The 25290-nt window shown below is 42.0% G+C and overlaps 1 protein-coding gene across 6 annotated transcripts in view; it reads right to left on the bottom strand.

Moving 5' to 3' along the window:
• Positions 1-16220: 16220 nt before the first annotated feature.
• Positions 16221-25290, bottom strand: part of Lrrc63 (leucine rich repeat containing 63) — a 42787-nt gene continuing 33717 nt past the window's right edge. For all 6 annotated transcript variants that reach the window (XM_076930719.1, XM_076930720.1, XM_034497560.2 and 3 more), the window contains 2 exons: positions 18048-18287; positions 16221-16903 (listed from right to left, as the gene is read on the bottom strand). In XM_076930719.1, the coding sequence (XP_076786834.1) occupies positions 16663-16903; positions 18048-18287 (481 nt within the window). In that variant the 3' untranslated portion in view covers positions 16221-16662. The remainder of the gene's footprint in view (positions 16904-18047; positions 18288-25290) is intronic.

The raw sequence follows: 25290 nt of genomic DNA, 5'->3' as shown, positions 1-25290 counted from the left end.
TTCTCTGCCTCCAAGTTTGCAACCTCAGTGTTGTGGATGTTTGTGGGTGCTCCTTCTGTGGGCTGGGCTGAGTATGGGAGGACAAAGGAAGAGATCCCACAGAAGATGGAGGAGCTGTGGGCCTGGATGCCACTTCCAACCAAGTGGGTCCATCAAAATATGCACAAGTAGCAATGTCTGATCTGGGTCTGACCTCCAATAGTCTTCATGGAAACTTCTCCTATAGGAAAACCCTGACTAGAACTGTTCTGGAAATTTCTATCCAGGTAAGCCATATTGACACATAATCACCTCAGGAATTCTAGTCCCCTTCCTGTGTTCAGGTCTCCCTTTTGTGTATGACAAGCTGAATGTAATTGGAGTGGCTTGTACCTCTTGACATTTCTGAGGCACTAAAGATGAGGAATAACAGTAAATCTTTGGTGCTAATCAAACTTTAGACCAGCGAATGGGGTGTCTGGAGGATGGGGAGGAAGCTCATAGAATAACAGCATTTCATACCTTGGAGCTTTATCTGGATTTTAAATTAAGACAGAAAGTCTGGGGGGGGTGGGAAGTTTTGACACATATTTTGAAACTGGCCACTTACTTGAGGAAGTTGTGAGAACCAGTACCATGTTTATGAACATGTGGGGAAAAGTCACTTGTACAAACCTTGTACACACTCTCTGAATGTAGCTTATTACAAAGCTTGGGAAACTCAACCCAAGGAGTCAAAATAAAGGCTAAACCTGAGTCATTGAAAACACCACAGTTCTCACAGGAATGAACGGAAGGTTTTATACCCAAGGCTCCCGAGATTGCTCTGGAAAAAATAATGTCTACCAAAAATAATTACAACTAAAAAAAATTATTAGTCAAAAGAGGAAGGCATCCTCCAAGAAGGAGTCAGCAAGCAAGAGTAGCATGAGGAGAATGTGACAGGTACATATGAGGCTACGAAGTGAGCACGTTTATAGCGACTAATTTAACGGGATTATAAATCATAACAAAAGAATAAATACTTCAAAAAACAATCAACACGACTCAATCAATATCAAAAGGGTCACTATAGAAATTGATTTATGAAATAAATATTGTATTTGAAACAGATGGAAAACAGGAAGATAAACGTGACAGAATTCTATTGAGTGCTGGACACAGGAAGAGATGAAGAGGGTGAAGAAGTGGAGGACCAGAGAAGCTACACATCACATCTCACAGGGATTCCAGAACATCCAGAAATCCAGGAAGAGCCAAGGGCTGAGAATTTTCTAGAAAGGGATAGTACAGCTTCAGTTTGAGGGTTCATACAAATTCCCAAAGCTTAGTAAAACCAAGTTCATACTGGACATATTCCATTGCAACATCAAAGACAAAGAGGTGTGAGATGCATGGAGCAGTCCCACAGGCTGCCAACAGAGGGACACCAGTTACACAGAGGGCAGGCATGCCATCGTGACAGTTCTGGGACCTCCATGTCAACGAGCTAAAATGGAAAAGCCACCAGCCTAGAACCCATTTTCAGCTTAATTGCTACTTCAGAGCCACGTGAAATAAAGGCATTTTGTACAGAAATATCTAACTACCACATAGGAGAAATTTCAACTCTCACTGAACTATGTCTTCTAAAAATTAGCATTTTCTTACATGATTCAATTCTATTAAAAAAGTAATTTTAAAAAAAGAAACTGCTGGACATGGTGGCTATCATACCTGGAATCCTATCACTAGGGAAGCTGAGGCAGGAGAATTGCTTTAAGTTAGAGGCCAGCTTGAGCTACATACTGAGTTCAGGATCAGCTTGAGTTACACGGAAAGAGCTTGTCTTAAATAACAAAGAAATAACCTTCCCTAGATTTTCCCACTTTTACCAAACAAGTTGAGGGGAAGCCTCTCTCAACTTGGTTATTGCTTTTTAATCTCCAAGATGCCATGCGATCCGAAGGCCTTTTATTTCTCATCTCACCCATTACTCTTAGATTTCGTTTAGCTAGGTTGCAACTGCAATGGGTGCCCCAGGGCCTTTCAACAAGAAAAGTTTATTTCTTACTGTCTAAGGACTTGTATCTCTATAAGAGAAAGCAAGCAAGCCACGCCTGAACCACACAACAGCTCTGAGAGCCTTTGGTAAAACAGGAATGCTATCACCTTACATTCCATTAAAAAAACAAAAAACAAACAAACAAACAAAAAAACCAGGTTCTCAGCCAAGCCCCATGCTAATGACCAGGAGAAATGGCTTCTGCAGGAGGGCGTGGTAAATCATGTGGTAAAGGCATGGATGTGATAAGCCTTCTACATGGAGAGCATAAGCAATCTGGAAGAGTTATTGGCAGCTAGCACATAGCTCAAAAGCTATTATATTCTTGAAAATTGTTGAGTGTAATTTCCTACACGTATATGTATAAATATAATGCAACTTATATATAATTATATAAATATGTGTATAATTTATTATGCATACATTATATATAAATAGGTATAAATTACATAAATAAAATATATAGTTATATATATGCACGTACATATGTGTAAAACACATACATATGGAATCTGTCATTGTCTAAAATTGTTCTGCTATTAACCCTCGGACCTATGGCACTCTTAGTTTTGTTTTTTTTTTTCACTCCGGTGCTCCTGTGAATCCAACACAGGAGCTCTTTGATAACGGTTTTCTTTGCGATTAGAGCATTGTGTCTGAGAAGTATACGTGCTGCTTCTTTGATCATAAGTTCTTGCTAGCATAAAAAATGATGCATCGCAGGGCGGTATGCACACTGATGGAGGTGGCAATTTGTCTGATCTCTGCCAGGGCAGGCGGCATCAGTGTGAGAACTGATCCCGGCAGACGTAGCCTGCTTCCAAGTGGCGTCGCTCACAGACCCATTCAGTTCTAGAAGTAGTCAACTGCAGGCATCGTGTGGACCCAATTCTGTCTTTCACAGGTATTATAAATCCTGGAAACTTGAAATAATTAACAAACTGCCCAGAGAGTTACTAAAAATAATTTTACATAGAAAAATATTTCAATATTTTTTGGAAACTTTGTGGCGGCACAGAAGTTTGGGGGCCCTGATGGCTCCTCATGCCGCAGGCACCAGATACCCAATAGCAGTGGTTGTGATGCTTCATGAGGCAGAGGTCAGCTGCCTGCAGTCGACATCCTGACCATCCCTGAAATGCCCCAGAGAAGGTGCATTCCAGCAGGGGGCCCCGGTGAGCCACCTATAGGCGCCATCTGAACTAGAGATGTAGCCAACCGAGCCAGGCCATCTTAGAAGTATGGTGGGACACAAGTCGGGTGGAGAGCGGGTGAGGGTGGAGAGTGAAAGAAAGAGCGTGGTATGGGAGTGGAGTCATTGGTGAGGATAAATGTAGTGTGGAGGCTGAGGATGAAGGCTGAAGTGTCTAAGGTTCCCTCTGTGGCAGTCAGGAAGGGCTCACACCCCAACTCGCCCTACACCTCCGTCCAAATCCCTGAAGCATGAGCTGAGGTCATGTAACCCAACGTTGACGGAACTTGGGTTCCTGGTTAAATTAACGTTGCTGGTCAGCTGACCATGCAATAGGGAAGCTACCGCCAGCATTAACCCCAAGATCCCCATTTCAAGCTTTGGAGCTTCAGAATTGTGAGCTGCTAAGGCTGTGGGCCATTTTAAGCCGTTGTGGTTGTTACAGTGGCGGCAGGGAACAATGCACCTGTCATCTGAGTGTGTGACTGCCTTCGAAGAGCAGCTGTTTTGTTGCCTTTTCAAGACACAGCCCCTGGACACGTCTTGCCATGGTATTCATTGGCAGAATCTTCTGGAAAAACAAGCTAGCCAAAGCAGGAAGGCTGTTTCTGCAGGGTCTTCCTCCTCGACTGCTGTTTCTTCCTTCAAGGTGTTTTGTTTCCAGATGGATCCAAAGATGAGAGTTTGCACTGGAGGACCATGACACTTACAATTCAAATGTAGTCTAAAATAGCTGGTGATTTGATTTTTTCCTCCTTTGCCCGATCACTAATTTTAGTGACACGATCTTTGCAGAAGGCATTGCTTTTTTGTGTGTGCTGCACCAGGTATTAGATATTATTTGCCAGGAAAGGGTTGAGGGAAGGCAGTAGGGCGGGGCCACGGTGGCTGGCAGACTGTGGTCTCTACTGCTTGCAGCACCGGTCAGTCATTCTGCTTGAAGCAATTCTCTGAAGCCCGGTGAAAGGCATTGTGGGAGCAGCCGGCTCTCTGTAGTCAAGTGCTCAGCCCTTGACTGTGGACCCGCTTTCTTCAGCGTGAGCTTAAGCATTGGGTTCTGGTGACTCTGTATTTATGGAGGTGCATGCAATGCAGTTCTTGTCATGGCTGGGACACAATACTGTGACTGGCATTAGGACAACTATATATCAGACCTGCAAGGCTCAAGCTAGTTCTGACACATGCAAACCCACATGTTTCCTGTCACCTATGTGTGCTCCGCAGCTTCCTGATAAGGAAGGACACATCCACTCTGTTGACGAGAGTCAATTTCTGTTCAGTTTCTCAGGGTCTAGAAACTGTTCCGTTTTCTGCAGCAAGCCACAGGAGGAAGACGGATTGGTACATTTAGGTTTCCCTTTCTCTAAAATCCCTCTTTCTCCAGCTCCCTCCCCACCCCTCTCCCAAAACAAAACCTGTAGGCCAGCCCCGAGTAGAGGATGCCAGGTATTAGTAGAAATCATGCTGTACTTATGCCTCATAAAATCGAAAATGTTTATAAAGTTAAACTACCAGAATATGCCATTGAATATAAAAATTCAAATAGCCACATGAAGATACCATTTCCTCCATAATGGATCAGTGATTATTTTCAAAGATTCGACTCAGTTTGGAGGCTCAGTAAGGTGGGAAGGGGGATGGTGTCACCTTCTAAGGTATGACTTAGAGGGGTCAAAAGGTTTGCAGAAAGAAACTAGCTTTCTGTAACAGAGGCTCAAACATGCTTCCACGTATCACTCTGCTATCTTACTGCTCAGGGTCTGCTGTTTCTTTACTTGATAAAGTTAACTGTAAAACAGAGATGGTGAACTTGAAGCATTTCACCGAGTGGTGTGAGAAGCAGATGATGGACAGATAGCATTCTCCAATCGTTGGGTATAATTTTTTGATTAAAAATTATCAAAGGTCTTTCCAGTTGAAATGTACTACGGTGTGTTGGCGCAGAGACCTGGAGCGCTGTCTGGCGGTGAACCGGAAAACCATTCTGGCCAGGGAGGTTTGGCTATCTAAACCTTGAAGCCATTCGCCCACTCAATTCCCATTCGATTTTTGGATAGATTTCCTGAGACGTCTGAAAATTATGTAAATTAGAGATTGGGGTTCAATTTAGAGATAACGTCATAAAAAATTAAGGATCTCTTTGAATAAGAGAATGGCACATGCCCATGGGGGCAGGGATAATCCAGTGTGTTTTTCAGGACAGGGACTCTTCAGTTACCTGGAATTGTGTGTCAAAAGTGTGTTCATCAGCCTCCCACTGAAGACTGTGCTGAGCCTAGGATTTGGGTCTGTTTGGTTTTCACAGGACTTTGAAGATAGGGCATTGCTGGTTCTTAATGAAAAGGCTCCCTGATTGCCTGGGGCTGGTAAGGAACGGGCAGTGGTTTAGAGAATGTGCCAGTCAGACTTTGTGTTGCTGTGACCTACATACCCTATAAAACTACCACATGGCAGAATTTCTCATTTTATTCACACTTTCTGAGGTTTCGGCCCTCATGGTGGCAGGGTGTGGCCCTCATGGTGGCAGGGTGTGGCAGGGCAGAATTGCTCAACTCAAGGCACCAAGCAGGCAACATGGAGGAGTGGGACGCTGCACGGACAAGCTTATTCCCAAGGGTCAGGCTCCCATGATCCACTTCCTTCAGCTCTGCGTCACCTCCCACTGTTCAGCACCTCCCAACGGCACCATCAATGTTATGAGAGTCTGATACATTCCTTGTCAGAGCAGTCATGATCTAAACATGTCTGGAACGCCGGCACTGGCACCGACAGAGGTGTGCTTTACCAATCGCCTGGACATTGTTCAGTCCAATTTCAAGTTGAGAGTCAAGATGGATCATCACAGATGGAGCATCTCAGCCCTGCTGTGAGGCAAGGGGCCAGAAAGAAGCTAAGACTACTTGGGAAGGCTGTAAATACCGCACGACAGGATCCCAAGGAGAACAAGAGAGGGAGGGGACACAAGCCGAGGTTTTGGGAAGAGATGGAAGGGATTTGTCAAAATGGTAGTTAAGGAACTTAGCTTAAGCTCCTGTTCTCAGGCACCGCCTCGCCTCGAGTGCTGTGCTCAGTTAGCCACCAGCCTTTCAGTGAATTTCCGGAATTCTGAATAGCCTTTCGCAGTGGGCTCTGCCTGCTCATATATCTCAGCAGCTGCATGACTACCAAAAGGTCCACGAGGCTTGCCACTAGTTAGACCCAGTGCTGACAACTTCTTACAAATCCCCAAAAGAAGTTTCTCAGGGAGCCTTTGTGTTCTCAGACGATCTCAGGGTCTGGTGCTGGGGCAGGGTCTTCTTCATAGCCTCAGCAAAATGTAGATCCTAAAGCCGAGACATGGCTTAAGTAGCATTCCATTGTCTCTGAAAGATAATAGTCTTTCTCTGCTTTTTAAAACTTAGTCAAAGTATAGACTGTTGGAGGTGGAGACATAGCTCTGCGGTTAAGAGCACAGGGTATCTGGGTTAGGTTTCCAGCACTCATGTGGTTGCTTACATTTGTCTCTGGTGCCAGTTGCAGAGGATCTGACCGTCTCTTCTGGCCTCTGACGGCACCTGGAATCCACGTGGTGCACAGGTGTATGTGCAGGCAAAATACTCTTACACACAAAAGCAAAACGAATAAGTAAATTTTAAAAAGAAATGTTTTAGAAAGATATATCAATTTGCATTCACTAAGAAATACACATCCCTGTAATCCCATTTCTCTGTGGAAAGTAGAGAACAAATAGCTAGGCCTAATATGACAGAGGTTCCTCTATCCCAAGATGGGAATGAGGTCAGGTGGGATGGAGTACAGGGAAGTCTAAGGCTTCTCTAGTTCCGACATAATGACCACGGGTCTTATTGGGCTCCTCCCTTGATGTATTGCCAAACAGAAAGAGAAAATGAAGTTGGAAAATCCCAATCAGGCAGTTATTTCTATGAAGCATGACATTGAAAAGAAGCACCCTCGTCTGAAGCTCCTCCAACAGCTATTACTATGATTTCTGGGATAAGAAATGTTCAGTTAAGGTCGTTGAGAATCTGGTGCCTTGGCACATATTTCCAATTAGATAATGACTTTTTGTAAGTGTCTCCGTCTGATGCAGACTATTGATCTGCCCATGGAGCCAACTTTTGCATTACTATAAATTCCTTGGGCAATGCTGCCGTTTTCGTCCCTCACTTCTCAAATTAAAAGTGTAGGACAAAATCAGGAGGGATCCAGGGTTGAGAAGGTCAGTCAGGGTGCGACTAACAGATGCAGTCTACAAGGCATATGAAACTGGAACAAACTGGACCAAGAGAAAAAGAAAAGGAAATGGAAGGATTGTTTTTATGATGTCACACAGTTTACATCTCTCACCAAGCTTTTAAAAATATGGTCCACGGCTTCTCTGAGCTCCTGGTGAATATACTAGTTGACTCCATAATATTTCAGCTGGATGGAAATGTGGCCACATATGTATTTGTTCTGGAGGCTCCACAGGTTTTGGAAAAATAGCTTAGCCTCAGCTTTCTTTATTGAAACATAACAAATATATAACAGGTTCCCATTTTCCCAAGGGGCAAACAGACACAGACGTAACTTACTTCTGTGAAATGTTATGAAGGCTGGTGGGACATTCTGAGATCTGGGTGGTATGTTGACTAGTGGGCTGATCCTGATTCTCCTCACATTCCAAGCACCACAAAACATGACCTCCAATGGAAGAACAGGCTATTCTATCCCTCAGCCTCACACGTTGTCTATGGTCATAAGCAGCTTCTGACTGAAGGAGGCATGGCCACATTTTTGGACAAGGATGGTCCACTCTGAGATGATGGCAGTCGGGGAGGAGCCTCATAGAATAACCTGGTTCTTTCACCACCCCTGATGCCTTTTCCAAGACTGGAGTTATCTGTCCCCACCCCTCTATCTTTTAGTGAAATCTCTGACAGTTCCAACTGGAGCTCAGATAATTACGACCCCCCCCAAATATAGTGTTTTGTGGCACACAGAGAAATTTATGTAAGGAGAAAGCTTTCTGTGATTTCTTAATGGAACAAGTCCACATAATGAAAAGAAACAACAGTTCAGGCCTTCAAGTACTAAGGAATGTAGCTACAACTGGCCAGAAGTCAATCTGTCACAGAAAAACGTCATCTGTCTCTTGGGCTCATTCAGAGTCCAGGGAGACCATCCCCAGAGCCATTATCTACCAACAATTCAGGTGGAATCTAAATATGAGTATGTTTAAGATTTCTCTGAGCCGGCCGGGTGGTGGTGGCGCACGCCTTTAATCCCAGCACTTGGGAGGCAGAGGCAGGCGGATTTCTGAGTTCGAGGCCAGCCTGGTCTACAGAGTGAGTTCCAGGACAGCCAGAGCTACACAGAGAAACCCTGTCTCAAAAAACCAAAAAAAAAAAAAAACCAAGCCCAAAGTTAGTTCTGATACATCATGACCAGAGGTCACACTGGGTTCCTCTCTTGGTATATTGCCAGGGAGAAAATGAAATTGAAAAGTCCCATTGGGTAATTCTTTCTGCAATACTGGTGCTGAGAAGAAATACTCTTGTACACATACATCCACAGATGAATCTGCAATTCCAGTTCTCCTTGTTCTCTACCGAAAAGGGGGAGCAGAGGCTTCTCAGAGCTTCCTGGCTGGTGAGGACTCACTCGTGTAAACCCTCCTTCCATTGCTTTTGTCTTTCTGCACATTAACAACACTGTTTTCTTTTCCTTCTACTAAATCTGCCAGCTTATTCCAGTAAACCTTGAGAAGTGAGAGGTGACGTTTCCCTTTGCCCCTTGGGAACAAACCCCTTTATGCCTCTTGGTGTTAGAAGATCTGTGGGACTCTGGACTGGAGAGATGGCTCAGCCATTAAGAGAACTTACTCCTCTTGCAGAAGACCTAGCGTTTCCCCCTAGCACCCACGGAGGAAAGCACACACATCTTTATCCCATCTAAGGATCTGCATCTTCCACTCAGGCCACTGCCTCCTTTCTCCTTGCTTGGCCCCCACAGGCCAGTAGCCAGTGTTTCTCATTCCTCTGGGTGTCTGATATCAGTGCCCTTTCTTACTGATGTTCCAGGGAACACATCTAAACACTGTCAAATATGCCTGGAAATTTCTCCATTTGGCTTAGAGCAAATAGAAACAGCCACTGTGGTTTCTGAAGGCTGACCTCAGGTGTACTATTCTCTAAAGGAACTCCTTCGAGTGCTGCTCAACTTAATAAATATCTTCCTCTCTCTGTCTCTGTGTCTCTGTCTGTCTGTCTGTCTGTCTGTCTGTCTGTCTCTCTGTGTGTGTGTGTCTCTCTCTGTGTGTGTGTGTGTGTCTCTCTCTCTCTGTGTGTGTGTGTGTGTGTGTGTGTGTGTGTGTGTGTGTGTATGTGTATGAGTGCAGGTGCATTCATTCTACAGTGTACCTGTGAAGGTCAGAGGACAGTCTTAGGTGACCTTTCACATTGAGACAGTGTTATTTACCAGTGAACATGCCATTTGACCTGACCTGTAAGCTTCTGAGGATTCCCTTGCCTTCACCTTCCTCCCACCTGGGTGTGCTGGGATTTTAGACATGTGGTACCATGTTTGACTTTACGTAAATTCTGGGCACCTTCACTCTGATCATCATCACACTTGTGTGGCAAACACATTATCCATTGAGCATCTTAGACCTCAGTCTTACCCTTTTGATTCACTCTCTCAGTCACATCACACAGGCCTCTTAGGCATCCTCCAGCCAGGTGAGCAACTGGCTGTCCTCACTCCAGCTTTGACCTCCTTCCTCCCAGGTTCTATTTAGTACCTCATTCTGGAAACATTTTATTTTAAGCCATAGGGTTAAAATAAAGACAGTCAGAATCCTGTTCATTGGCATTTGCTTGTTTTGCTTGTACCTTGTTGCTATTACTACTCAGTTCCTGCTCAGTGATCAGAAGAGAGGTGATATTAAACGCACTTACAAGGTTCTAGTGTGTAAACACAGAAAAGCTGAGAATAAACAGATTGACAAGGTTCAGAGGCAGGTATGGCTGCTTAGAAGACAAGGTGTTAGAATTGTTGGACAGTATCAGCCATGAGCTGTGGGATATGATTGCATTAGTGGGGAAGCCTATGAGCCCAGTCAATGCAGAGAGTTAGTGTAACCATATCACCAGCTCCAAGTCTTTTTTTTTCTATAGTTTAAATCTCTTTAAAACATAGGCTTTTCCTCCCCCAAAGCTAGAAGTGACCATAATTGTGAATGTTTTTTAAAAGTTGAGAATACACAGTTAGAGAGAAATGTATCTCATGTAAGTCTGAGAAGAGATTCAACATGGTTGAATGTGGCAAGTCCTTTATGCAATATGTTATTGGGGTCACTATTGAGAATCTATTCAGCTAAATAAACTTATGAGTATTTGCTACATGCAAGATGTAGCATTGCATGGTATGTTAAGAACCAGCAGGATGGAAAAGCAAAGAGAGAGACAGTCATTAAAAATGTAAATCTATCGCTACATTCAATGCATGTCCCAACCAACCATGTTCTTTCTTTTTAAGCTCGCTCTCTCTCTCTCTCTCTCTCTCTCTCTCTCTCTCTCTCTCTCTCTCTCTCTCTTTCTCATGGGTGTTTTGCCTGTATTATGTTTGTGCACCACACATGTGTCTGATGGCCATGGAATATAGATGACAGAAACGGGGCTGGAGTTACAGATCCTTGTGACCTGCCATATATGGGTGCTGAGAATTGAACCTGGCTCCTCTGTAAAGCAGCCAGTGCCCTTAACTGCTGAGCCATCTCTCCATCCCCTGAACACCCACACACAATAGTTGAGACACAGAGCCTCCAAACCTGCCAGGAAAGGGTGAGGCAATCAGGATGAGTTGGCATCTTGCTTTGCGGAGGCCCGTATTTCTGAGATTAATTGCATACAGAATGTTTGCATTTCTCGGTAGCCAAAGGAATCCTATTTAAATGTTAGATGTGCTCAACTAAGCACAACATGGAGGAATCAGAAAGACGAATCAATTTTGTATTACTCTGCGCATTCTCTCCCAACCCCCAAACACGATGAAAACAACAAATGAAAACTCCAGAGAAACACCACTGACATTCAATCGTTTGGAAGGTCACTGTGTTTTGTTAAGAAGAATATGGAGAAATATAGACTTCAGAATCTATTTTAAGCAACCAAACAACCAAACAGTAGCTGGCATAAAGGCAGCAATCACAGCGAAGTGGGGAAGCTTGGGCCGGGCTGGAGGAGATATGAGTTCTATTATTAAAATTAAGAGCTGCCCTTCCTGCATCCTGACTCTGTGCCAAGTCCTACACCAAGGCTTTCGTCAGTCCAGGAACAATCTCAGGAGCTTCGGGCAAATTGCTGCACTTCGCTTTTTCTCTATCTGCAGCAGGGGCCTGAGTCTTGGTTCTAGAAGGGGACAGAATCAATTCCTGTCCATTTTCCGTGCCCTACCTACCAAGGACCAGCCTCAGCTTGGAGAGGGGTTTTGAGAAGGGGGTGTCTGGGAGTGGTGAATACAAATGAAGTCAAATCGTGGGTCCAAGCAGGTGGCCTATGTTCTGCTGGAGATGGCTTTCCAGACGGCTTTTTCTCTGTTCTGCTTTCTTTCTCTCTGATCTGCTTTCTCTACACACCTCTAGACAGCTCTCTCTGTGTTCTGCTTGAGACAGTTTTCCAAGCAGCTCTCTCTCGCTATTCGAAAAAGTTCTCTGGATAGCTCATCCCCTGCAGATCATACACACAGCATTTTGTTTTATGTATCAATCCAGTCATTTACTCCAGGTTTCCTTTTGATTATCCTATGAATCAACATCTGGTGACCCAGCACCTTAATTCTTAGGAAACAGCAACCAAACATTTTCTTTTAACATTGCAAGAGAATTCAGAGATCTGTCTGCCTCTGTTAAGCACAGACAATAAGCTAGCTGAGTGGGACCCAGTCCTGAAATCACCATTTCTACCACACCTGGGCTTGGACTCGCTGTGTCCTAGGCATAATTCATATTGCATCCTTATTTTTCAAGAAGTTATATATTTTTGAGCCCATGTCCTTAGAGTTTTTATCTACAGCCTTGGCTGTCTTGAAGGCCCCAGCATCTACCATTTTGCTGATATCCAAACGAGATATCCACACGAGATTTGTCTTTCAAATATGTTTGCTCAATTCACACAAGCATTCCTTACTCTATCATACTAGTATAAAGGTACATAGACAACTCACCAAGTGGGAAATGGTTGGCTGATTCAGGGTTCCACTGGGAAATTTTCTCTGATTAGAACACTTGAGTTTTGTGGGTCCGAGCCACACCAGGAGGATGGCTCTGATGGAGGTCCTGAGCACGTTTGCCGGTGGGTTATCACTGACAGGTGGACACATGTGAATTCAGCAATGGTGCCATGAGTTCAAAGGTCTCCAAAGCCATGGGCATATACAGAGGCCAGTCTCAAAGTACTCTTGCCAATGGGTATTAATAACATTGATAGGAGAACAGCATTGCAATCCTAGGGACCACCTCCAAAGTTCCAACTTTTTCACTATCAAGGCTTACAGCTTAGGGCTGGTTCACTAATAAATCAATGTTCTAGCGCCATAGAAGCTAGCCCACAGAAAAAAGGCTTTCAGGCCAGATATATCTCAAATCATTGCAGTTCTATGTTCTAAGTGTGTGCTGTCTTCACCAAAATGGGCCGGCCTCAATACCCGAAAGGCAAACAAGGACTTCCTTGTAGTAGAGAACTGCTGTGTGTAGTATCTGAGACGATGGAGAGATGGCTCCGCAGTTAAGAGCACTGGCTGCTTTTCCAAAGGACTCAGGTTCAGTTCCCAGCACCCATATATGCACACCGCAATAGATTCAATATCTCTGGGCACCAGGCACTCCCAAGCAGCCCTGGGGCATCTCGGTGCTTGAACACAATTTTCTCCAGGAGTTGGGGTTCACTTTTATCTATTTAAACCTGAGCATTTGGGCTGATAATCTGACTTCTGTGATGAGGATTTGAAGATGCTCCCAGAGAAGACAGGGAGTAGAGATGAGGAGAGACCAATGGTCAAACAAGGCAGGCCCAGAGCCACGAGGGTCCCAGATGTCACTGCCTAAGGCTTCTGCTTCCTACAGGTGGTTCAGGAAGTAAAGTGCAGTTTGTCTGCTTAGGAAGCAAGATGAATGGACTGTTCACAGTGCCGAGCAAGGCTCCTGTGGGCCATCCCTGCCTCTTCTACCAACACCCATTCATCCCAGACTTCCTTCACTCCCAACAGCGTGGGTTGACATTCAGATAGAGTTCTTTTATCATGGAGGCAACTGGACTTGGACAGTATGTGCCAGGTCTGGAAGGGCCTTGGTGGGGACAGAATGACATGGTTCCTGCCCCTGGCACAGGGCTATCAGGCAGGGACCTCCATGAGAGTTGATGGCTTCTGTGGACACAGGGCTTGTTTGTATAATAATGTACATATTTTATGTTCCTCTGAGGGATGTTCTCCCTGTTATCGTTAATGACTCCATGATAATCTGAGATAGTATGAGTCCGGGAGTCATTGTGAGTCCATATTGCTGAGCGCATCACAGCTCATGGGAGTCTGTTTGTTTTTGTTTTGTTTTGTTTTTTCACAGACACAGGAAGGGAGCTAGAACATTGGATAGAAGACAAATTTAAAGGTGCTGCTAAGAGCCAGATGGACAGGCGGACAGGAAAATAGACAGCACCTTAATGACACAGTTTGAGCGGATGAATCATCTTGCCTGTGGACAATTGCACACAGCAATATATTTCCCTTTGTTGGGGCAAATGTGGTTCTGTCATTTTCAATCAAGATTCTAGCCTAGAACAGTTACATTCCTAGTGTGTTGCTTGCCCTATAACTTTATATGTTGGATGATTAGTTTTACCTATACAATTTTTTTTCTTGATGTACTAGGGATTGAACACAGGTCCTCATGCATGACTGGCAAATACTGTCACTGAACTAAGTTTTAAAAGTCCCCACCTATTTCTTTTATTTCTAAAGTTTTAGGACATTAGGTATAACATTGGAATGTCATTTTTGGTGTGAAGCAGATAGTTCTATTTTTAAGTCCAGTAACAGAGTATTTAAATGTGTCTAAGCACATATGCACGTCACTTATCTTTGGCTTTCAAAGAGTGTTGGCATCACAGGGTAGATACACTTCTTAGGCTTAATTGTATATTTTAACATTTATATAATATAATTGCCTTGCAGATCTATAGGAGATCTTTGCCACAAGGTTGTACTGATCATGATGACACAACTCCAATGTTTTTATGTCTAAACATGATTATGAATTGATAATAAACCAGTAAGACTTCATCTTATGTTAGTTTTACCTTATATTTTGACTCTAGGCATGTAATATGTTGAATGAATTAATTTATTACCATGTTGTCAATATCCCCGTCTGGATTATATATGTAGTATGGTAGTTATTTCTCTTACTATAGATGGTTTTCCTAGACATTACAGTGTACACTACTCCACACACGTTGCCTATTCCTACTTAAATTAAGCAGAATGTCAAAAACATCTGTTTATTGAATACCATAATCAGAAAAAAATCTTTTGAAGAACTGGAAAGATAGCGCCAGCTGTTCAGAGCATGTACTGCTCGCACACAGGACATACATTGCTTCCCAGCACCTATGCTGGGCAGCTCATAACTGCCTGTAACTCCAGTTCCAAGAAGATCCAAAGCATCTGATCTCCGAGAACAGCTAAACCCATATGCAAAGATTTCCCCCAAAACACACACACACACACACACACACACACACACACACACACACACAAACACAATTAAAAATAAAAATAAACCTTTACAAATTATTTTGCTTTATTATCTTTAAATATTCTTAAAATGAGAGACATAGATCTGACAGCTTGTTCTTTATGACAACCTCCAATTATATAATAGCAAAAATTATAAGCATAAAAGTAAATTAGCTGGTCTCGTTAAATTTAATTATCACTATTTTAGATTTAATTAACTGCACACATACAAACACAAACACACACACACACCAAAAATATGTCATACATGAAACAATTCTGTGCCATTTGAAATTGCTATGTCAAAATGTGTTTACCGTTTGCTCATTGAAACCACTGGACAACAAACAGCCCTGCTGGGCTATGGAGAGACCGAAGAATGAAGAGACAAGGTGTTTCTCGGAGGTTGGATGAAGAGAACGAGGCAGACTGATGTTTTAGTTATGTTTCTATTGCTGTACTAAAACAACACAGTGAACACAGCTCCTAAAAAAAGTATTTTATGGCTCTAGAGGGTTAGAGTCCATAACGGGAAGGAAGGCACAGCTGCAGGAACAACCAAGAACGCACATCTCCAACAGCAAGCCAGGAGTAGAGAGCACAGCACATAACCTTTGAAACCTCAAAGCCAGTCCCTAGGGACACAAGTCCTCCAACCAGGCCACACTTTCTAATCCTTCTGAAACGGTTCACCAACTGGGAATCAAGTATTCCAACACATGAGTCTATGGGGTCATTCTTACTCAAACCACCACACCTTCCTCTGAAAAAAATAAACTCTGAAACATTTTTTTTTTTAAAATGTTTTATATGTGTGTTTTGCCTGCATGTATCTATGTAGACAACATGCATGCCTGGTGCCCTTGGAGGTCAGAAAAAGGCATCAGATTCCTTGGAACTGAAGTTAGGGGTTCTGAGCCACTGAGTGGATATTGGGAACCAAATCTGTGTCCTCTCCAAAAGCGACAAGTGCTCTTAACTTCAGAGTCATCTCTCAGGCTTTCAAAATAAATTCTTAAAGCCTCAAGTTCCATTAGGTGGTGGTCGCTTTACAGTGTCATTGTGTGGGTTCTGCTTTCTTTGCTTTCGTGTCTGGCTATCGTTGAAGACTATAGTAAAGTCACTGCTGGCTCGTGGTGTTAGTCTCAGTTTCATGGGGTATAAGCCAAGGTAACCAATGAAGATTGTACTGGTTTTTGAAGAAGCAGGGGAGACAATCCAGAAAGCTAAAAGTCAGTTTGCAATTAGTCTTTTATTCTCAGAAGAAAACCAGCTGGTTTGCATTGAGGAAGGTGCACAAGCTAACATAACTGGACACATAGCTTTGTGGCCTCGTGCGACAGAGTTCGCCATAATGGCTTCAAGCTGCTAGTCTGCCATTGAATACAGGTTCATGAAAAGACAAGATATAAGATGCGGTTCTTTTGGCAAATGTTTTGACCTTTTTTTTTTCCCCCTTTACTGTAAACGTGTTCTCCAGGAAATTCTCGAGATCCCTCCTGAACTCCAAAGGCCTTTCCTCCTCCTCGAGGCAGAGCTCAGCACTGACTTTGAACAGTCAGGCTTTCAAAAGGAGGAGGATCACAGAGAGAGCTCAGCAGAGAAGGCCCACGGGTTTCCGCGCAGACTCCGAGCTCTAAGAGGTGAATTACTTACGTATACATATTTGTGGGTTTTACAGATAGAACGAGACATTGCTGACTTTGCTCTCTTTCACCCAGTCATGATTCAGAGCTATTCTTCTACTAGGAAAACCTTCCAAAACGAAACTGCTTTCCCTGATCTCCTGATAGCAGGGAGGAGAGCAGACTCGGAACATGATAGGAACATGTGACACTCCAAAGATATCACAGGATCGGATGATGCGGAAACCTTCACCAAACCTGGGACCGTGGCACCAATCACAGTCAGATGTGCTGAAGAAGAAGAAACATTAAGTAGACATTTGAGTTTCTACTAATGTAAAACTCAACGCTTGGTTTTTATTGAGCTTACATCTAGATAAGGCACTTACTCCTAAGTCAAAATTTAAATCCTAATACAGTGAAACAACAGAGTAGATATGTGTGCAAGGGACCCATTCACTAAAGCAGAGGTATGTGTGCACAGTGGATTATAATTTACCAGTGAAGCTGCGCATCCTCCTCTTCTTTTGGGGTGCTGGGGATTAAATCCAAATTTAAAGCCTTTGTGAACATTGTGTAAACATATTATCACTGAGCCATATCATGGTGGGTGTCAGAGACAGAGCAAAGCCACTCATTTATGGCCAACAAGCAAAAGGATCTCACAGTTCCCTTAAAGGGCATGCTCACAGGACCTCTGAATGTTTCACTAGGCCCCACCCCCTAAAGGTTGCCAATCTTCCTGTAATTGCACCTTAAATAAAGACTTGAGCTATGATCCCCTGAGACATCATCAAGATCAAGATTATGTTATAGCAATGTCTTTATTGAGTATTGGTATTTTATATAGTCCAGGGAAAACACTTTACTTAGATGTACTATAAATATTTGTACAATCCATACAACCCAGAAATGATGATTTATTTTTACTTAAATAGTCAAAATAGTTATGTAACACTTAGACATAACAGACAAGCTCGAGTGAACCCCAAGAACCCTGGTCTTGAGGTTAGGTAGGTAACAAAGCCCTAATTGCTTGCTGATTCTAGAAGTTAAAAAAACAAGTCTGATCTACTCCTGATACTTCTCATATAAGAATGGAGAAAATCGTGTCCCATGGGACTAAACAATTTTCAAAGGGAATTACTTGTATGTACTTAGTAATTCGTAGAAGAGATTTAACTAACAGATACATAGAAACTGCACCATCTCAGCAGTGCACTGTTCTCAGTGAACTTCAGAAGTAACTGGAGAATATTATAAGATGGGACTGACTTAGATTCCATTAGTACACCTGCAAAACAAGAATGGGTAAATGAACTGTGTGTAAAGATGCGTGCAAGTGTGTGTGTGTGCGCGCGCACGTGTGTATATGGTGTGTTAGTAAAATACTTAGAGATGTGCTTTGATAAAAAGCATGTTAGAAATTACTTACCTTCTAAGATGCTTTTGAACTGCAATTGGGGTGCAATCAAATACTTTATGTAGATTATTTTTAACAATGAACAAAGAACAAATTTGAGTAAGTTGTAGGGGGTTGTTCCAGCAATTCTCTAACCAAAACTGAGGAACAGTGAATGTATTTTCAAATTGGAGTTTGACCAAGTTAAGCTTCAGAATCCCAGGTGGAAAAGATGTTATGGGATTCCCGTCAGCAATCAGTTTTTCAAGTGATCTGTACATAAGAAAATCATAGTTTACAAGATAATCATGCAATTTATAATATTCACCCGAGTTTCGGTGCTGATATCCTTGAAACCTGGCACTATAACATCTATTTTAGTACTTTCTTAGAATCAAGAAAATTTCCTTGTAAAACAATGGGACCATTTTATTATGCAAAGAGGTGCATTTGTGTGAATGGAGCAGCAGATGCATGCAGTTGGGGGGGGGGGATTCTTTGCAAACTGTTAACCACTGTGGAAAAAGAAATATCCATAAATTCAGGAGAACTAAGAAGTGTCACACCATATAAACACAATGTGGTGACACGCAGAAAAAATTGTTTTCAAAGATAACCTGGACATTGATACATGAGTTTTCATTAATGCCTAATAAAAGTGGTGAAATATATACCCTCAAAATAGACTGCTGCATTACGGGTTGTCCCCTCGGCACCTGGGTCCTCTCACTTTCCACTGTGTCAATTGTTGCCAATAGTCCTTGTTGCTTTTTTTTTTTTTTTTTTTTTTTTTTTTTCTAAGAAGTTGTCTGTGACTGTCTCTCATTGCCTGGGGTGTTTTCTGCAGTTCTTTCTCTCTTTTCTAATGAGTGCTGAGAGCACATAGAAAGGTTCCTGTTCCCGAAAGACATACAGACATCAAACCATTGTCAAAATGCTTTGCAAATGAACAGGCTGGCAAGTGGACTCTAGGTGGTGGAACAAATGCTTCTGAACTCCCCTTGACAATCTAGGCTCACACAAACTTTCCCCCCAAACTGTATTCTCTAATGCTAATGCTTGCCGATAAAAGTAATATACAATCAAACGGTGGGGTCAAATACAGAGAATGGGTAGCTCTCCAAATACTGCTTCAAAACTGTACCTCTTGTGGTCAGCTAAATTCAAGGAAAACCCCCAAGCTCTTATTATGTCCTGAAGGACAGAAATGGACACCACTATGTTCCCTTTGCATGAGACACACGCCTTAGGGTCAGCAGCATAGCCCTGCTGTGATCTGAATGTATCTGTACTTCTCATCACCTTTTCAAATTAACATTTTTCATGCAAAATGTTCCTTCCCCTAATCTAACTTCTCCCAGATCCCCCACCTCCCTACCAATCCATTTTTATGATTTTTTTCTTTCTCTCTCTTAAAGAAACAAAAAACGAAAACAAAAGCCACAAAGCCAAAAGCCCAAACCCAAAACAAAACCATGAAGTTCACTTTGTGATGGCTCAAAGGCATGGAGCCTGCCCTGGGTGTAGTTACTGTGCCCGATGAGATTCCGTTGCAGAACACTGATTTTTCCTTTGCCAGCATGTATCAGCTTCAAATAATGATTGGTTAGCAATGAACCGCTGCTTCCACATTCCCACTCTCAGTGCTGGGACTCTGGCTTGAACCTGTGCGGGTCTTGTGCATGCAGCCCATTTCTGAATTCATATGCATCCATCCTGCTGTGTCTGGAAGATACAATGTCCTTGGAGTCACCCGGCATCTCTGGGTCTTACAATCTTTCTACCTCTTTTGGCTAGATCCCAGAGCTTGGCGGGGTAGGATTTCATGAAGACATCCCATTTAGGATTGAGAGTTCCAAACTCTCAGCATATTGTGTGGCTTTGGACGTCTCTGTTAGTTCCCATCTACTGCAAGAAGAGGTTTCTCTGAATGGCTGAATGAGGCACTGGTCTATGGGTACAGCAGAGTGCCATCAAGGAGCTGTTTTATTGCTATGTCACTTTAGAACAGTAGTATTAGGTTTTCTGTAGGTTCATAACCTATTTAGGATCAGTTCTTGATCAGTTTAACAACATCAGGCATGAGTTTTATTTCATGGAGTAGTCCTTAAATCCAAGCCAAAAGTGGTTGGTTACTTCCATAACGTTTGTGCCACTATTATGAAAGTATATCTTGCAGGCAGCTCACTGTTGGCCACAATGTTTGTAGCTGGTTTTGTGATTATGTTTCTCCTCTGGTAGTGTGCAGAGTACTTTCTATCCTATGAATCCTAGTCAGTAGGGGTAATGCTTCTTTAGGCACCAGCAAGACTTCTCTAAAATACATGAAATACATAAGTATTGTCTTCAAATACATAAACATTGTCTTCGACATGGGGCCTTAACATAAGGTTGTGGAAGGCAACCAATAACCGTGGCAATAACCTCTGATGTTTGGGGAGTTTGCATGTGACCCTTTTTACTAATAACAAGATGTAACTTATTCCTGGCACTGGATGTTTGTAGTTGGTGGAATAAGATGGCTAGAAAAATTGTCTCCTCCATTATTTGATGAGACCATTTAGATTTATTGTATATATGTATATATTTTAGGAAGCTTTTAAAATAATAAGTTTCCATATGGTTTTTCAAGTGACCTTTAGTGTTAGTTGTCCCCCCCATAAACTCTCAATTACCCTTCTCTTCCATTCCCTACCTATTCAATATTATTTCACTTTCCCTTTTAGCCTCCAGAAAACTATATTCTATTTTCCCCTTCATGGGCGATCCTCTCCTCTACACCAGTCCCTTACTAAGTACTTAACCTCTGTGATTATTTGGATTTTATCACATATATTGAAGTTTAAGAGCTAACATCCACATATGAGAAAAAACACAATATTTGTCTTTTTGGCTCTGGGTTACCTCTTTCAGGATAGTTTTTCCTAATTCTTATCCATTTACCTGCAAATTTTATCACTTTATTTTTCTTTACAGCCAAATAATATTCTGTGCCACATTTTCATTATGTGTTCATCAGTTGATGGACATCTAGGTTTTTCCCAGTTCATGGGCATTATGAATAGAGCAGCAATGAACATGAATGAGGGGTATTAGCAGCAGGACACAGAGTCCGTGGGTCAAGAGTAGTGTAGATGAATCTTGAGTTTTAGACACATAGATTCCCAGCTTCCTGAGGAACAACCACACTGATGTCCATGGTGGGTATACCAGTTTGCACTCCCCCCAGAAACATATAACTGCTCCCTTCCCCCCACACACACCAGCATATGCTGTCATTTGTTTTATTGATCTTGGCCACTCTGACTGGTGTAAGATGGAGTCTCAAAGTGTTTGGATGTGTATTTTCCTGATGGTGAAGGATGTTGAACACTTCTTTAAGAGTTTCTCAACCATTTGGGTTTCATATTTTGAGAGGTCTTCTGCTTAGTTCTGTACCACATTTTATAATTGTTTTGCATTCATTATGCTTAGGGGTTTTGTTTTTTAATTACTCCATATATAGTTGACATTAACCCTCTATCAGATGCATAATTGGTAGATATTTTACTATTCTATATAGACTTCTTCATCAGACTAGTGTCCTTTCCCATACAGACTTCATGAGGTCCCAATTTATCAATTTTTGATCTTAGTGTTTGTGCTGTGTGTTGTTCAGAAATCCCTTTTCAGTACCCATGAGTTTGTCTATCTCCATCTTTCTCCTCTGTCAGGTTCAGGTTATGTCCTAGTTAGGGTTTCTATTGGTGCAATGCAACACCATGACCGAAAAGCAAGTCGGGGAGGAAAGAGTTTATTTGACTTACACTTCCACATCACAGTTCATCATTGAAGGAAGTCAGGACAAGAACCCAAACAAGGAAGGAACCTGGAGACAGGAGCTGAAGAGTCCTTTGGGAGTGCTGTTTACTGGCTGGCTTATCATGGCTTGCTCAGCCTTCTTTCTTACAAAATTTTGAGCAACCATCTCAGGGATGGCACCCCCACAATGTGCTGGGATCTCCTCTATCAATAAATAGTTAAGAAATGCCTTACAGCCAGATCTTATAGAGGCATTTTATCAATTGAGGTCCCCTCCTTTAGCTAACTCTAGCTTGTTTGAAGTTGACATAAAGCTATTCAACACAAGGTAAGTGTTCCTATGTTGCGGTCTTTGATCCATTTGGAATCGAGTTTGGTGCAGGATGCTAAATATGGATTTATTTAAATTTTTCTGTATACATCCAGCGTAATAAGCAATTATTAATTAATATGTCTGATGCCTATTTTGTCAGGTGTTACAGTAGCTCTACCTGCTTGTTTCTTTGATCAGTTTACTTGAAATAAGTTTTACCTATTCTTCAGGGTGAGGTGCAGTTTTTGGATGCAGTAGAAAGATGGATCTTGTTTTCTAATCCAGTCTGTTAGTTGGTCCCTCTATCGGGGTATTGAGCACTAACAGTGAGAATTATCCATGAACAGTGTCCATTGACTTCTACTATTTTGCTGTGGTGGTGTGGATATTTTTCCAACTTTTTTGATTTACTTGGATTACTTATTCCTTGTGTCTTCTGGAGTTAACCTCTTCAGACTAAAGATTTCCAACTAATGCCTTCTAGAGAGCTGGGTTCGAAGATAGAAATTGCTTAATTGGTTTTATCATGGATGTTTTCTTTTTCCGCTGTTATGATTGATAATTTTGATGACTGTAGTAGTCTCGGCTGTCATTTATGGTCTCTCCAAGTTTGGAGAACATCCATCTAGGCCTTTATGGCTTTCAGAATCTCTATTGAAAGGTCAGATGTTACTCTAATCAGCCTGCTTTTGAATGTGACTCACCTCTCGCCACCACCTTGCAGTTTATAACATCTTATGCTGTTGTTCTAGTCTGTAGATTTAGTGTTTTGATTACTCTGTGTCCTAGAGATGTATGTATGTATGTATGTATGTATGTATGTATGTATGTATGTATGTTCTTGTGCTTGCCTTTCGCCATCTGGTTAACTCTAGTGCTACCTGTTCTCACTGTCTCTGACTGGAGCCTGTCTTTCCAGTTATCTTGCTTGTATCAGAACTCCTCAGAGTCCAGATGTCTCTGTGATCCTGTGATCCTGAGCTCCTGAGCTCCTGGGTGGAAGAACTCCTGGGACTCAGGCTGCCTCTGTAATCCTGAAATTCTACTGTTCTGAGTGCAGTGGCTCCCCTAGGATGGCTCAGGATATGATGTCTTCACAGGAGCGGACCAGCTAGGTGTCTGCCCCAGACAAAAGGACCAAGCAAGGGGCTATTTATTTATTTATTTATATCCAGCTAGTGTTCTGTAAGCTTCTTGTACTTCGATAGGCATTTCTCTTTTTTTAGACTGGGGAAATTTTCTTCTATGATTTGTTTAAAAATATTTTCTGCACTTCTGGCCTTCTTCTTCCTCTATACAAATGATTTGTAGATTTGATCATTTTATAGTCTCCCAGATTTCCAGGATATTTTAGGCCTTTCTCTAAAGTAATTACTTTTGTTTTAACTGTAGCTTAAATATAGGTTTATCTATGCTGTTGAAAATTTTTACATTGTATTCAATTAGTAAGAATTATATTGAATTATATTCAATAATTGCACAATGTTCAATAGGACATAGGAGGTTCAATTAGAGTGATTTATATCAGAAAGGAAGCCACAGATTACTACTTTATACACTTTGAAATCTTTATTTATTTCCAGAGAAGATAAATATTACATGAATAGTTTATAAAACTATAGGAAGCCTGAATTTTTATTTTTTTTAAAGACTTAATGTTTTCTTTAACATTCATCTATTCTATTGATCTATTCATTTCTTCTACCTTGTCTTCAACACATAAAAATTTCTCCTGAACATCTTGTAGTCTGTTGGTGAGGCTTATCTCTAAGGGTTTTGTTTGACATGTAGCTTTTTCATTTCTAGTTTTATTTCAATTTGGATTTTTTTTTTCGTGATTCTACTTCTTTGTCAGATTCTGCTTTCAGGTCTTAAATTGTTTTCATTATTTCCCTCAACTGATTCTTTGTGTTTTCACAGTCTTCAGTAAGATACTTATTTATCTGCTCTTTAAGGTCCTTGAGCATAGTCAAAATTGCTGTTTTGAAGTCCATATTTTGTGCTTCATTTAAATTGCCTTTCTCAGGGAATTCTAGGGTTGTTGGTTTCTGAAGGAGGCTCATGGTCTTGGATGTCCATGTTTGTGCTTTTTGCACTGGGATCTAGGCATCTGGAGTTATGATTCTTTTTTTTTTGTTGTTTTTTTTTTTTTTTTTTTTTTTTTTTTTTTCAGACAGGGTTTCTCTGTATAGCCCTGGCTGTCCTGGAACTTACTCTGTAGACCAGGCTGGCCTCGAACTCAGAAAACCACTTGCCTCTGCCTTGCAAGTGCTGGGATTAAAGGCGTGTGCCACCACTGCCCTGCTAGTGAGGTGTTTCTTGATGTAAATGTCTAGACTTGTTTTGTTGGGTAGATATTCTGTTGTTTGGTTGCTGTTGTCTTCTCTGGATCCTCAGAAAGTGTGGTGGCTGCGGGGTGCTTATTAGAGCCTGTTTTTGTGGGTCAATGTGTGACATATAGAAATAGGGATGGGCTAGCAGGAAAGGTTGAGGGTCGGCAGGAGAGAACTAGGGATATGTTGGGTCTACACCAAGATGAGGGAATGGAGATGGTAGAGAAGGGGCTCCTGTAAGCAGGCTGAAGCATGACTAAGAACATGTCTGGAGAAACCATAATGAAAGAGCTGGCTAGAGCCATGTATCTTTACCACGGAATGGAGGTGGGATGGGAGGAGGGCTCCTGGCAGCACTCAGAATGCCTCTACACTCTTACGTTGATCTTTTACTTCCAAGATATTTGGAGGTAGAGCCTCTAGGAAATGATTAGGTTTTGAGGGAGAGCTCTCATTAGTGAGCTAAACGCCCTTATAAACAAACCTTTGGAAGACCCCTTTCCCCCTTCTGACCTGTGAGGGGAGAATGAATGAGAAGAAATGGTACTCTACCTCCCCTTAGGGCAATGGGTGAGTTTTAAGCATGGTTAAGACACCTGAAGTCAGTATTAGTGGTAATGATGTCATTTAAAGTGTATATTGTGAGCACTTCTTATCTTTGTGTTTCTTTAGGTGAGTAGTTCTCAACCTTCCTAATGTTATTACCCTTTAATACAGTTCCTCATGTTGTGGTGACCCCCAATCATGACATTATTTTCGTTGTTACTTCATAACTATAATTTTGCTACTGTTATGAATCTTAATATAAATAGTTTTGGAGACAGAAGTT

Source organism: Arvicanthis niloticus, chromosome 3 (genome assembly GCF_011762505.2).
Source record: "Arvicanthis niloticus isolate mArvNil1 chromosome 3, mArvNil1.pat.X, whole genome shotgun sequence".
Taxonomy (NCBI): domain Eukaryota; kingdom Metazoa; phylum Chordata; class Mammalia; order Rodentia; family Muridae; genus Arvicanthis; species Arvicanthis niloticus.
This window is presented reverse-complemented; position numbering and strand designations above follow the sequence as displayed.